Raw genomic sequence first — 15,457 nt, 5'->3', positions numbered from 1 at the left:
CTTCCGATAAGTAAAATTGATATATTAAAAATGAATCCGTTATTACTGTAGACGTTTCAATGACCAGATTCTAAAGTTTTTCAACATATGAATCTTCTGAAATTCTACAACTTTTCAATTTTGTAGAACTTGGAATTTTCAAACGAAGATGGATTACACAGAGCTTACAGCCGGAAGCTTTGAATAGAAACGACAGTACAAAGCCATACCATAAAAATCTGAAAAATATTTGAATATTCATTTTCGAAAGGTAGTAATCATGTACCTGTCTGACGAAAGATTAACTGTTGTATTTCAGAGTTATCGAAAGATCGCGCGACAAGTGAGTACACCAGATAGCGCACCAGCAGGCTTAGGCAGTCCACAGGCTGGAATAGGCGGGCTGCAACAGCATCAGCAACAACCACAACAGCAAACGCAACAAACGCTTCATCAGCCGGATCCCATGCAGCAATCCAAGGACAATCTGAATCCCGCGGCGAACCAACAAACCGGGGCACTTAGGAACGGAAATCCTCCGCCTCCTGTCGTTTCTATGGTAAGTACGCACTTGGTTTCCTCTTATACATTACAAGATACTCTGAACGTTATATGTTTCGAATATCTGTTGAAACGTGTGTCTAATGTTCTTCGAATCTTCCTCCGATATCTATGACACGTAATCTCCCGTAAAACGTAGGTAAATCTTATTGCGGGGAAATTTATTCATAGGGAAGGATATAAAACTGTAAGAAATTGCCATATTTTGTGAATAAACTGTACATAATAGGAAAACACGTTCAGGAAAGGGAAATATTAATTTATCTTTATACGAAGAATATCTGGTGCATTGATGAGATACTAGACATAATACACAATATTCCAATTTTTATAGATGTTTCAAAATCGTACATATTGGAATAACTGAAAAAAGAAAATAACAAAAGAATGAACAAATTATGAAAATATAATTTTTGAGAAAAAGGATATTAATTTAACTATACATGAAGAATATTTCACACGTCGATACCCAGAAATACTAGAATTAATTAATCTGTTAAGTATTTAAACTAAATATTTATTTATCATCACACGCAAACACACAATTCTTCAAATTTTCAATATTTTATTTTCAATAAAATATACACGATTAACGTACTATCCTAAAATAGAAAAGAAGCGAAGATGTTACGTAATTGGATTGGAAATTTGTAAATATTCTGCTTGGAAAATTTCTTATCCGGAGTATTAGCCGGATTCTAGTTCGCGTGTTAGAGAGATCCGATTGTCTGGCACGATCTCAAATGGAGTTGAAAATCCTCGATGAGATTACAGGCGTCTTGGTCCCCAAGGATAACATCGATCCCTTCCTGCTTAGCCACTCCTCTCCCGTAATCTGGCACAGTATATCGGCATGTAACACGTAGCACTTGAGGGAATAAACAGTCCGGCCCTATCGGTATGGCCCCTTGGTGTATTTCGTGTATGCCAATGCTAAACCGAGGCCAAGGACCTTGACCTAGACCATTGCGGTTCATTACTTCAATTTGTCTTCACCCTCCAAGGGAATACGCTTGCTCCTCCCCCGCTGTGTTCCACAGATTGCGTTTCACTAAACCAAAGAAAGAACCAAAGCAAAGCAAAAGTCGTTGCTTTCAAGAACCAAAGTAAAGACTCGCGGTCTTTTCTTTTGAACGAACTGAAGCCTACAATTTGTAATTTTTGTTAAAAGCGAAAATAACATCCTGTATTTTTGTTTTAAGGAAGATTTATAAGATAGTGAAATATGATCAAATAGAAAATTTTATAGTAAAGTTGCGAAGTTTTCTAATAATAAAAAATTATGATTGATTAGAATATACATTTTTCAGATTATCTTATTCTTCAGAAGGGATAACGGGATTGGAAATTTTATTAAAGCAGGAGTTATTAAATTTTCAGAGTTCCCCGTTGATAAAAGATTCGACTAATTGGAACATAAATCTTGCAAATTCTCCAAGGAGGGTGATAGAATACAAAATATCGTAGAGCTTCTATTAAAGTTTTTACGGTAAATAGTATAAAGTTTAATACAAATTTTCCAAATTATGTCACATTTTCCAGCAATATTTCTAACTAAAATTGAAAATAGGGAATATTGGAAATCTTTCATCCAATTCCAAAATTATAGCAGAATTTCCACGGTATACTACCTTTCAATATAGATTCTACTTACATAAAAAAAGAAATAAGTTTTCTTAATGGGATATGATAGGTCCACTTATAATGAAATGGTGTATCTCCTAAGTCAGATGTTATTGATGTTAGAGAAATTATAACAACTCAGAGCAATTAGACTTAAAACGGTTAAAATTCCATCCTCGTAGAAATTCTTGCAGAGAATAAAAGATCTTGAAACGCATATATTAGTCTCGAAACAGTGAAAATCTCATCTTCGTACAAGTTCTTACAGAAAATCTGTAATATCAAAGAATCTGTAATTTCATTTAAGAAAAGCAACAAAGTTCTAAAAAAATGAGAAAACCTCCTCGACTCTCGCATCAAGCAGCAACTTGCACCGGTATAAACCAGTCTTTCAATCTCGAGGAGCTTCCTCGACGAGCATCATCCGGACTGTCACTTTCAACGAGGCCGAGAGGAAGAGGAAAGTCGATCGAGGAGTAGGTTGAAACGTCGGAAGGAATGCGGTTCTCCGCGATCGTTTCGAGCTTGTGCATCCTCTCTCTGGGTTCTCTTTGGCCTGGTACTGCGAGGTTACTGGGCAAACCAGTCTGTCCAAGCGCGAACCGACTCTGTTTTCTGCTGACGAACACGTGTGAAGATTATCCGTGTGCAAAAATGCGCGTGTTAAACCCGCGATGTCTGTGCTGTGAACAAGGTACCAGTCGATCCGCGACTCGTCCGGTTCGACTACCGTCCAAGGCTGTCCCGTTCAATCCTGAGTTCAATCTTCTCCCTTCTGGCAGAAGAACGCGTTTCCAGAACAAGTAACAAGCAAACGGCGAAAATTTACCGCTCCGTTACTATCAACCATCGTCAGAGACACGCTAGAAATTAATCCTTTACTCATAGTCTTCTATTCTTGTAATTTCGTTATCGAAGATGTAAGAAATTGATTACAAAAATGATTACTTTTTCATATTTAGTTTTCAAAATTGTTCGCTCCAGGCTTTGATTTATTTCCAAATGATTTCGTTCGTATTTCAAGCCATCATATCTCCCGGACTTCGCTCATACCATGAATTTAGGCTTGCAATGTATAGGCTTTCGTATACTGGTTAATCCTTTCTTTAAAAAGGGCTTCCACGTTCATTCTCTGCAACGTATAACGATCTTGATCCTCCGAGCAACATCTAAAAATCTCCTCAAAAAACCCTTCCCAACGAACATCTTCTTCCTCACTCGTACCCAATGTTGTCCACGCTGAAAATCTAAAATTCTTTATCCATTCTATCAAGGTACAAATTGCACTCGTCTTCGTACATATGGACAACAGGGATACAAGCACGTGTGCACGATCTCTTTGATAATTTTTTTTCTCCGTAGAATCTCTAAGAGTAAAAAACAGCGACAGCGCACCCACGGAAGGAATCACGGAAGATAGAGACAGGTATCGGCACTTTGCTCCACTCCGTTGGCACCCTGGGTGCGTCGATGTGCCAGGCTTGTTCCTCTCCGCCCGTCATTCTCCGCCTCCAACCCCGCTGCCACCTCTTGCTCCTCTCTTGATACTGCTCGCTTTTCCTTCCCCTCTCTCTGCTTCTCTCTGCAACTGCCTCTGGGACGTTCCCTTTTCTCTACCCCTCATGGCGTGGTCGCTGTCTCTCTCGCTAGGTCGGTGGTTCCTGTTCCTGCGGGTATTGATTCGCGTTGGCGGGCGGTCACCGCCCCCATAGTCGCTGTCTGCCGGTAGTCTACCCTTGCCCCGGCGTTATGCTGTTATTTCGGCAGCCGATTTCCTCGCAGCCCTTGTCACGAGGCAAAAAACCGCGAAAACGCGATAGCCAGCCAGTGCTCGCGCCGGATCGACACGCTACCTCGGTAAGAGCACCGTTCTTCGCATCGCGATACCTCCTCCTTCGTATCCTGCTTTTTTCTCCCCTATCCTTCAATGGTTCAATCTTTAAATCTTCTGTTGAATAGAATTGCCATTTCGGTTTCATTTTATCGTTCCTTCTTTTTAGCGGGGAGGCAGGAATTTTTCCTGATTTTTAGGTGAAGATTCTTTAATTTTGAAACGAGAAACGAAAGAATTAGAAAATTAGAATGAAAAGTTATTCGAGTGTCTAAGAAAGGACATTGATTTTAAGACACAGGTCAATCAACTCTAAAAGAAATGAACTTTCTATGAATTTTCTTCTCCTTGTGTTAAGTATATTTTCATACATTCGTTCGCATATTTTTCGTTTGCTATCTTATCCTTGGTTTTTTGTACTTTGCTCACCGCCAATTCCAAAGCGGGATAATGTATAAATCTAAAAGTACACAGAATGCAAAAATATATGAAACATCCAAACTGTAGTATTTGTCATGATATCTACTAGGTGAAACACATTTTTGTCTGCACTGCATTTATTAAACTACATTCATAGAAATTTCCGTAACTATATGTACTCCAGTAATCGCTATCCATTCAAAATCCCATTTCACCTTTACCATTCGCATCTCCAGTTTCTCCACGAGCTAAGGACTGATAGAATAGCTCGTGATCGTCTTAGATAGCTTGATCGTCTTAGGAAGCTTGATCGTTGAAATAATTGCGGCAAAACGCCGTGTCGCAGTCGGTGACAGTCGACAAAGCAGCATAGCGACTGAGCGAACGTACCAGAGGGCGAGCAGAAAGGGCAGCACGGCGCGAATAAAGGGCTCGTGTTCTCGTGGAAACACGTGTTTCGTGCCGCGTTCCGGCGCGCTTGGCACACTCGCGTTATAAACGACGGGCCGCAGCGTTAATCGCGCGTTTCACCCCGTGTTAAACGAGGCTATCTGAGCGCGTAAACGCGGTCAGTCCTGCGATACGGTAATTGGCAATATCGTCGCCGATAAAGGAATCAACGTTACAGCCGGCCACCCGGCCCGACGCACAATTATGCAGTAAACCGAAACCGCGAAACGCGGCACGCTCGTTGTCCGAATGCACGAATTGCGTCCGACCGCGAAGCACGTGCGGTTTTCGCTCTGTCGCGATCCACGCACACGCCGTTGCGTACAATTCAGTTTGCTTTCTGCTTCTGTCACACGATTACGATCATTTTCTATGAATTATCGTACGAGTATATAGAAGAGCGTAGAAAAATGAGTAAGGTAGATGTGGCAACTTCTTTTATGTGTACGATCGTGAATTGATTCTAATTGTTTTTAGATCGAGGAATGCTGCTTACTTGCATCGACTGCATTTACAGTTTGCTACATCGGAATGTTTAGAGAGTTTTGCGTTATTCGTGGATAACTTTTAAATTGGGAGTATTGGAAATAACGTGAAAAAGACGAACAGTTCCAATTGTATTTTCTTGATCAGAAGAATATAGCGGAATTAAGCATCGAAATGCTTACAGAAGTATCAAAAATTGTCTACTCTATTTGGAGAAGCGTATTGAGCGATTACGAGATTAGTAACTAATTAGGGATATTTTAAACAACATGTTTGGAGAAAGTGTCGTCGAACTAATGGAATTGCGGATTGAGATTAACGTCTAAGGATTGTTTTATAGAAGAGTCTTTAAATATTATAAATATGTAAATGTCTCAAGTTTAGTCAGTGTATCGCGAACTGCGTCTGTTCAAAGTTTTAAGACAGGGAGTAAAGATCGCGCGAAGTAACAACTGTTGGTGAACACTTGTGTCGCGGAGAATGTTTGAAGAATATATTTGAATCTCTAACGGTTCAAGGAAAAAATAGTTGCGCTACTTATGGAGCAGAAGGTTGCCAGCAAGGTATACGACTCAAAGAATGTGTGCATTTGAATTCTTGATAAGTTCTAGGAAACGTAATGGTGTTACCGAGAATCGGTTCTACGAGCATCTAAAAGGTGATTAGCCTCGTATCGACGTAAATTTTAAACAGAAAGTCGAAAATCGTGGAACCAGAAAGTTAGGATATTAAGAAATCAGAAAATTGGAAAATCGCAGATTGAACATTGAAAAATCCGGAATCCGAGAATTCGATAATTTCAATTATTGGAGAATTCCAAAATTCAGCAATTAAAATTTCCGGAAGAAAAATTCGCTACAGTCGTTCCATTCTTGAAACAAACTAGTTCCTACAATTTTCGATATCTATATTTCAATCCTTTATCCATACCCAATTCACAAACCACCATGAATTTCTCGACGCACGTCGATCTCAATTTCACCGCCGGACGCAATGGTCGAACCGCGGACGAAGAATAAGCTCGCTCGCATTCCCTAGGGAAAAAGCACGAAAGGTGTAAGCCCACGGCTTTGTTTCGAGATTTTTTCTCGTTCTCCTTTTCTCTCTACGCGAGATCGTTTGAGGCGCATTGTTTTCGCCGAAAGCGAGCCAGTCGTGAATAAAACCGTCGGCTAAGATGTAGATAGCGCGGGATACCCGTTTCTGCTGTCCCCTTTCCTGTTTGCCAATTCTTTCTCGTAGGCTCGATTTAAACACGCCGGATTGTGCGCGTATAAATCCCGTGTCCCCCTTGCTCCTCAGGGGTGAGATGAAAAAAGGAACGAAGACGAAAATTCCGTCGAAAAGCTATCGACAAAAGCGTCGAAAATTTTATGGGCCCGATACAGGATCTGTCGACAAGAGTATCCTCGAAAGGAACGTTTTAACGAATGAGCATATAAATCTTACGTCGAAAAACCCGAAAGAAAAGAAATACAGATGGAGTGCTTGAGAAAGTATCTTCGAACTGATAATTTCAATATCGAGACTTATGTTCTTTTTCCCCTCGATGAAGAATTGTATTATTCGTGCGAGAACTGTATTAATCGTTCTAAATTGTTTGTGTATTTAGCAATCTACAGAGCAGATGTGGAAAAAATATTCTTAAGGTAGATTTAGATGTTCTTCGTTATTATTCATGTTATTCCGATATCGAAATATTGTTCGAATATTCTTTGAGAGAAAATATTCTTAAAAGTTGTACAAACGCTAGTCAATCGACAATTCCTTCACCGCGAATTTTATATTACAGTTAACCTTCTTGTGTAATATAAAACATTTTCATAAATCCATCAGACCATTCAACGTCAACGTAAGATCAGCTCAAAGCAACAAACTAATATACCGTCATGTCTTAGGAATACATTCAAATCGATTTCGTCGTACGATTGCAAAGCAACGGCGAAATAGAAATTTACAACGAGCCACTCCTCAACCCTTTCCCTTTCTGCTTGTCGCCGTCGGAAAAACGATGGACGTATCGGAGGCCGCGGTTACCGCTCTCCCGTAATCGTCGCCCAACGTATAAACAACGCGATAAAAGCTGTTTTACTGCGCAAACGATTCCGTTTTTATCGGGTTTCATGGCATGTGCCACTAGCCGATCGCTGGGTTAGAAGCGACAAAAAAAAAGAAGACAACAGAGAGAGAAGAAGAAAAGGGAAAAAAAGAAGAAAGAAAAAAAAATCATAAGCGATGCGCAAAAAACAGAAAAAAGATCGTTTAGCACCGTTATCTGTCGTATCACCAGAGGAAAGGGCTGCAGAAACGAGCTCCAATGGGGACATCACGTTGATAAATGAATTTTCGTTGCGATCATCCGCGCGCGCACGCAACGGATCGCTTAATGAAATAAGCGTATCGATGCGGGACTGATTGCTGTGGCTAATTCGTCGATAAATTTGCAGCCCCCTCTTGTTTGAGTCCGATGAACGACTGCCAGGGCTTCGAAGATGAAACGGGGAATGGAAAGGGCCGTAGAACGTTGGCAGAGAGAAAAACGGACAGAGAACGGTGAAATTAATTTCTGGCTCGATTTTCAAAGCGGTTTAAATTCGCCCCTGCCGTCACGCGTTTCGGCCGGCCTACGCGTAATCGAATATCGGTCGATCCTCTCGCCAATGTTCCCCTCGTGATCATTCGCGGATGGAACAGGTGTGTACATGGGGTAATTATTCGTTGCGTGTACTGGGGCGGGACTGCTAGTTGGGGAAGATGAAGAATTTTTTTGAACAGCATGGGGTTGATGGGGTGATGCATAGGGTGGATAGAGCGAGGCGGAAGTATTTTGTCGAGGAAGGAACTGAAAATTCCTTGGATTCTTTTTCGTAAAATTGACGGAGAATTATGGAGTGGAGTAGAAGAAATGATTGACCCTGTTACGGTCCTTAAATTTTTCAGGTTTCAATCTCATTTTAATAAAATGAGAAAATTGTTAATATACAATTGGAACAAGACAGCACATATGTCAATAGCTTGTAAGTAACTTGATACGAATTCTTGTAAGGTTACGTGTATTATAAGAACAGGGTTGAGGGTTTAATTATGCCAGCCGTAAAATCGGATAAACATAACGATGTAATAATATGTTTAACCTTTTACGTGACAGACATAGGTCTGATGCGGATCGCTCACGCTATATTCTTGTCCCAAAAAGGATGGGAGTGGCGAATGAGTTAGAAAAAGAGCACGTGTATATCGCAAACATTGTAACGTTGGATTATGTATTGCTTGCTTTAAAATATATCATTATAGCATAAATCAATTCTTAAATACTTTTTGCCTTTACCGGTATATAAGTGATTATTACGATATTTACTTCTCATTATTTCTTTTTTGTTTTTCTCTTCTTCTTTGGAATTAACTATATTTTATGATCTTTGTGAGCAGTTTCTAAAATTTTTCAAATTTCCTTCGTATTGTTCACAACGCACAAAGAATTAAAAACAGAAAGTTGTAGTAAAATCAAACTACTCGTAACAAAAATGATCACTTTACCAAGCCCATTCCACGATCACTTAGAAACTATTTATGACTTTTAAGATTGCAAATGTTTTCGTATGAATTTTCTAGAACCTCTTCTACCGTAGGCAATCAGAAATGTAATAAATTATTGGAAAATATCGAAGCCTCGTCGTTGTTACAAAGTATATTTTCATCATTCATTGTGAAGACGTTGTGAAGGAAACAACAAGTAGGAAAATGTAGCCTACGGTTTGAAAGGCTGAAAGGTTTCGTTTGGTTGATTCGTGAAGTGGTTGGTAGCTGGGGAGGAGAGAAGGATGCGTGTAAAACACGATCCTCGACGTTCTGACGTGAATAAAGGAGGCGTTGTTGCTGGTCGCGAGCGCGCACACGCCTCTAAAGTGGAAGCTATAATGGGGGTTTAAATTATGTGGTGTCTTAGAGGTGCGCTGAACGAGCTCGTTGTACACGTGTCGTATTGTTGAAGTGAACAGCTTTATCGCTTCGAGGGCTAGCCTCTCTTGCTGAGATTGCATTAAATTTTGCCAAATTCTACTCTGTAGAATTTCATTAAAAATTATAATAATAGTATAATCAAGATTTTGTTATCCTTTCGAGGGAATTATCTTTTTGTCGAATTTACCTTCTTTCTTTCGTTTTATAAAGTAATTAAATAAGTTGTAAGATACGATAACGTAATTATAAAAGATAATTACGAACAATCCAGTACAATATTTTTCACAGCTGATTCTCTTTCAGACAAAATAATCTTCCTCTTTTAAACAACCTACCTTAAAGAATAACCCGAAAAATCTTCGAGTGAAGCTCACTAAAATATTCCAGGCGCGTAGACCTGAAAATGTCAGTTAGAAATTTAAAGAACGAGCAAAACACAAAGTCGTAAAGTTGGAAACAACGGAACAAACAATGTCCAAACTCGATAATCCGAAAGATCCATTTCACTCAAAAGTCACGTACACGAACGAATAACCTGTTCATCTCGAAAAACGCGGCAATGGCTCGACTACCCTACATCTTCCCGTTGCATCCTCGTTGGGACCGGATACTCCATCACGCGAGAAGCGGCGAAGCGTTCCGTGAATCATCGAGAGAAGCCCAGGAACCAGTCACCGGCGCTCGAGCACGTCGGATGGAAAAACGAAGGAAAGGAAGAAAGGAGCCGGAACGGAAGGGTTCGAGGTCATTGAACAGCTCGCTTGGCGAAGTTCCTCGCTGGCTGGGCTTCAAGTCAGAGAAGGAGCTACGCCGTGAGAAAGAGGAAGACCGACAAGGAGGGAGGAGCGTGGCTCCTGAGGGTTATGTTTGGGTGCTGTCGCGGCACATCCCGTTTTATCACGCCTCGGGTTTACGTTGCCCTAGGTCACGATGTCAAGAGAACGGAAGGATTTTCCCCCTGAGAGCTCAACGCCACGGTCGAGACTCGCTCTCACACAGAACTAGACAGAGAAAGAGAGGCCAGATAGAAGGAGAAAGATAACGATAGGAATGGGAGAGAGTGGTAGAAGAGGAAAGGAGGAAAACACGAAGGAGAAGCCAGGGGAAGGTGGCTCGCTGAGGGATCGCTGACTCGGTTGGCGAGACGCCCGACTCTTCGATGCTATCAACCTCGACCACAAACACCGATTCACGGCCACTTTGGGGGTTCCCCGGAGTTTCTCGGCCCACCAACACCTTTCACGCTCTCCTGGACCACTCCACGCGACCCACTTTTTCAACCATCCACCCCGACGACTATGGATTTCCTGGCATCACGCGGACCTAGGATATTCTACGTGCTTCCCCGGCGTTCTACGATCCTTTCTCCGGTTCGTTTTCACGCGCAGCATTGGGTCGAAGGGAAAGTGATGTCGGTTTTTGATACTGCTGACACAACTAGCTTCAAATGGCTCGTACGTCGTATACGTTTATGATAATACTGTTTTATGAGGACTGTTTATGAGGATGTAAGATGTTATTAAAATATCAGTGATAACTTTGCCCCGAAAAGTATACGTGATATAACGATAGCGTTTCTTGTTTCCTGATAATTTCAAATTTAAGAAAGATCGTTAGAATTTACAGATTACAACGAATTTGTACAATGTACACGTACATATATACGTGTAATAAGCTATTCAAAAGGATTGAGGAAGTTAGTAAATGGGTGAATAGTTGCGGCATTTAAACAAAAATTACCGTGCTTTTATATTGTTTTGATAAAGGGGATGGAATTTTGGAATCTTGGAAGTAATGTACCAGCGATTATAGGTTTGATAGATCAAAAATAGAAGAATTGGTGATTTCGGAACAAGCAGGATGATTTTTTTTTTTTTTTTTTTTAGACGGCTGTTAATTATCGTTTTATCGACGGCACTGTATAAACCATGTACAACTTGTTGCTTCGTCGAAAATGGATTTTATCAGGATTTCAATTAACAACAATTACTTGATTCAGCGTTGAACCATCATCTCTTCATCACGAGCTCTAAAATCATTTAAAAATGCGAAGAGTAGAAGAATTACATATATTACTTCTTATAACGACATATTAAAATATCTTAACAATTACATCTTTCATCTTTATGTATCTTTGTCGACTATATCTTTGGGCATAACTGATTCTTTCCACTTTTAGATATTTTATATTAAAATATACTCTTTCTCTACCAATAAAACAACCAACAAAAACGTACACACGTATCACGTTCTTTTTCCTGCGATCTTCAAATGGTAAATAGAACGTTTTAATTACGTGGTTGCAATAGATTCGTTTGGAAATCTTGACACGATTCGATCTGACAATCGGTATCACGAGAAACGTGCTCAATTTCCACGGCCGAATATCCCGAGGAAATTTCACTTCCTTGGTCATAGGCAATGGGATTACCGTCGTAACTCAGTTAATTGAACTGTGCCGCGTAACGAGGGTAATAACCCGCAAAACGGTTCGTAGCGGGCGTTCAACGCCAGATAAACACGAAATGCACACGAGGCGACACTGTGGCACGCGATACAACTTTTATTTCAATCGTCCATTTGATTTTCACCCGTGTTCCGGAATTTCCGTCGAATTTTTAAGTGTCGACCGCGGGACACAATTATCCGGGACATTTTTCTGGCCGTCTAGATAATTTTACCTGTCACGTCCCTTCGATAATACCGATGAAACTTTCCACGAGAACGTCGACAAATGTCGGAAAATTTACGAGGCATTTGAAAATCGTAACAGACCTAAATCTAATGGAAATAGAGATACAGATAACAGACTATAAAATGTTTTTTAATATTTACATTTATAATTTGTAATTATTAGACTGTGAGTCTCTAAGATATCTTTATGAGTATCTGTTATTAAACAAGTAGGTAGAATTCAGAGATTTGGATGATTATACAGAAAAGAGCGCGCCTTGCCGATTTCGATGACCTTGAAATAAATTGTCCGGAACAATATTCTGAGTAATTTTTTTCTATACGTGTAACCGCCGCATGATCTTCGTTTTCGATGTATTCGTAAAAAGCTTCGATCAAATCTAATTTCCGTTACAGTCGATTCTGCCATATAGATGATAGTATCTTTATGCAGTACAATCTAAACTTAAATCATCGACGTTAATCTACTGTAATATAAATAAATAAAGATAAATGAATGGGTTATAGGTTGAGTTAGGGTTAGATGTTAAATTAATATCCGACAGTCTTGTCACGAGATTGTTGGTAACGCAAACATAACTTAAGTTTCATTTCGTACGATTTTATAAGAGTGTCGTAAATTCAATTGTTACTATTCATTATTTATACATAGTATAATAAGAAACATAAACTAACAACACCTTGTGTATAACTGAAAAACTAAGACTGTGCGTGGTATCATTATCATGTTACGCGTAGGGGACATGTATACGTGTATCTGCTGAGCCTAATTATTGGTACATACGTGACGAGTAGACAAATAGGACACAGTGCAACATTTCATGCATCGATAAATTCATTGAAAATTATTTCACGCCAGTATTACCATTTGCATTAAACGGTCGGATATCACTTTAGCCTAATTCACTTTTCTTCTTTATTTACGGAATATTTAAAAACGGTAATCACTCTCGTCAATCGAATTAAGTTCAAGTTGGACTATTTAAAAATTGGTGTGGCTATTCCAGAATGAAGCGTAATCGTAAGGTAAATTGTACTAATGTTTTTCTCGGAAACTAAGGCCGAGTAGCGGTAACATGTGTAGGAAAGAAGTTGTTCAGAATGTTGATCTTGATAACATATTTCAAAGTCATTGAAATCAGTGAAATGTACCTGTGCATTTTTGCGTATTGAAATTTTCCACAAGCGCATAAAGGTTCGTGGTCTGGTAATTGAAATAAATAAAAATTCGAAATCCGTCAAACTGTATATTTAATTATAATTATAATTAATTTTAATTATAAATGAATAGTTTAGAATGTAGAATTTAACGTTTGAGATGTAAAAATTTGGAATATAAGGAGAATTTAGAATTCATGAACATATTAATTAAACTTTTCAATTAAAAAGGATGAAAAATTTCTTCTGGATTATTCCCCAAGTTTTCTTTCTTAAATATTCGACAGAAATTTAGATCCTTGAAATCGAAATTAGATAATTTTGTAGGAAATTATTCCCGTAATTGCAGTCGAAAAAAATTACGGTAAAACTTTCTTTCGAAGTGTCTACTTTCGGATACTCTTAAAATCCTTTGATATCCTTTAAAATTTATACCTTTCTTTCATTTTAATTAGCGAAACCCTTTGTACACCTACGCGTACACACAAATACGATACAATCGCATTAATTAAAATCTCAAAATTCCTGCGAAACAATCAATACCTTCCAACACAATACACCTACCAGTGTATATACGTTTGTCAACATTTCCTTTCTTCTTCTCGGACGTACACCCACGCCTCGAGCTACGCATGAGTATAATATTCTGAAACAGCCTATATACAGCGACAAAGAACGGAAAAGAGAAATTCTCCAGCTGTGCGAGTGGTCACGTTGAATATTTCATTCGCTCGGTGATAACCGGCCAGGAAATGTTGAACAAGAAAAACCGAATGAGTACGACAGAAGAAGGACAAAAAAAAGCAGATGAAATAGTAAAAGGAAAAAGAAAGGAGAATAAAAGAATCGTGGACTGGGAAAGAAATTCCCGAACTCCGCGAGGAGACATCTTTTATTTAAACGAGCGTGTTCGGGGCCGGCGGGGCGTACTTTGAAAAAATCGATCGACGAGAAACGAGAGACGCTTGGGTACGCGGGAGAAAGTGAAATAGAATGACAAAGCTCGTCGGTGGTGTACGGACGAGCAAGCTGATCGTTCGTGCTCGTTGCTTTCGTTTTGTACGAAGTTTTATAGTCCGGTTGCGAGTTTGCCAGTTGTTGCCCTCCTCACCGTCCCTCCTTTTTAGCTCTTTCTCCATCTTTTTTCCACAATCTATTTGCGGCACTGTCCATCTTCCTCTATCATTCCTTCGTCGTCCTCCGTTCTTCTTTCTCGAGTTTCTCGTTCCCATCCAATGAGCTTTTCCCGTCCTCGTCCATCCGTTTCTTCGCGGGGAGGCCATCTCGCTCGCGAACCACACGCAGATACATGCGGATCGAAGCTGAAGGCCCTCTTTCCCTCTCCTAACAAGCAGAAAATGGTAGTGATGGCCGCAACACGGAACTCGAGCAAGGTTGAGGACTGAGTAAATTTTGAACCGGGTTCGAAGGAATTCGAAGGAATTCCCTTTCTAATTGTATATTTTCTTATAGTAATATATTATCTATATGTGCATAAACATTCTATTTATATCAAAAACATTTTGATGTATATTATAAATATTAATGAATCGAGCAATTAAATTGTTCGAGGTATATTAAGTATAAAGAAAGATTTAAGAAAATGATGTAAGACCGAGAAGCTGTCCTAAGCCGATAAGTAAGATCTATATATAATAAATGATAAATAATACATAATAAGAAAGATTTAAAACTTTGGTCAGAATTGCAGGAAGGAATTTTTAATTCTTCATAAAGAAACAGGACATTTCATCCTTAAATTTCTTCTGAATTCCTACTTCTACTAGAAGAAATTTCAGATGTTTGACTTAACCGAATGGTTGCATAAGGTAGCAAAAGTGTTGATAAGTGTGTCAAATTTCTTTTAAATTTTTTGGAAGCCTGGTATAATAAAAGAATTATATTTGGATATAAGCAAACTAGTTCGTCCATGGGCAACGAAATTCGATCTATTTTTTATTTGGAATTAATATAGGTATATTGAAATAAAATGTTTATTATTTGAAATTCTAAATGTAGTCGCAACAAAGAATCTTTGAAATTTTGTGAATTTAAATGAGACGAGTCAAGGAGAGATTTGATTAATTGAAGAATTGAATATTAATATAATATTGAGAAATGGGAAATCAATTTTAGAAGGGAATGAAGTATAGAATGATGTTACTATATTTCGACATCGTCGTGCATCATGCTGTAGAGATCGGAGATGTCGCAACATTTTAAGACTTTCTACCATTCTGAGAGCGGTTATAATAATTGTGTTTTCCTTACTTCACAAGTTTTCAAACGATTCAA

General features: G+C 39.1%; 1 protein-coding gene across 7 annotated transcripts in view; it reads left to right on the top strand.

Moving 5' to 3' along the window:
* The window catches only part of LOC126921330 (DNA N6-methyl adenine demethylase-like), a 143,684-nt gene that overhangs the window by 108,665 nt on the left and 19,562 nt on the right, over positions 1 to 15,457 (top strand). For all 7 annotated transcript variants that reach the window (XM_050732824.1, XM_050732821.1, XM_050732820.1 and 4 more), the window contains one exon: positions 299 to 538. In XM_050732824.1, the coding sequence (XP_050588781.1) occupies positions 299 to 538 (240 nt within the window). The remainder of the gene's footprint in view (positions 1 to 298; positions 539 to 15,457) is intronic.

This window comes from Bombus affinis, chromosome 10 (genome assembly GCF_024516045.1).
Source record: "Bombus affinis isolate iyBomAffi1 chromosome 10, iyBomAffi1.2, whole genome shotgun sequence".
NCBI classification, from domain to species: domain Eukaryota; kingdom Metazoa; phylum Arthropoda; class Insecta; order Hymenoptera; family Apidae; genus Bombus; species Bombus affinis.
Note: the sequence above shows the minus strand (reverse complement) of the source record. Positions and strands in the feature narration are given on the sequence as shown.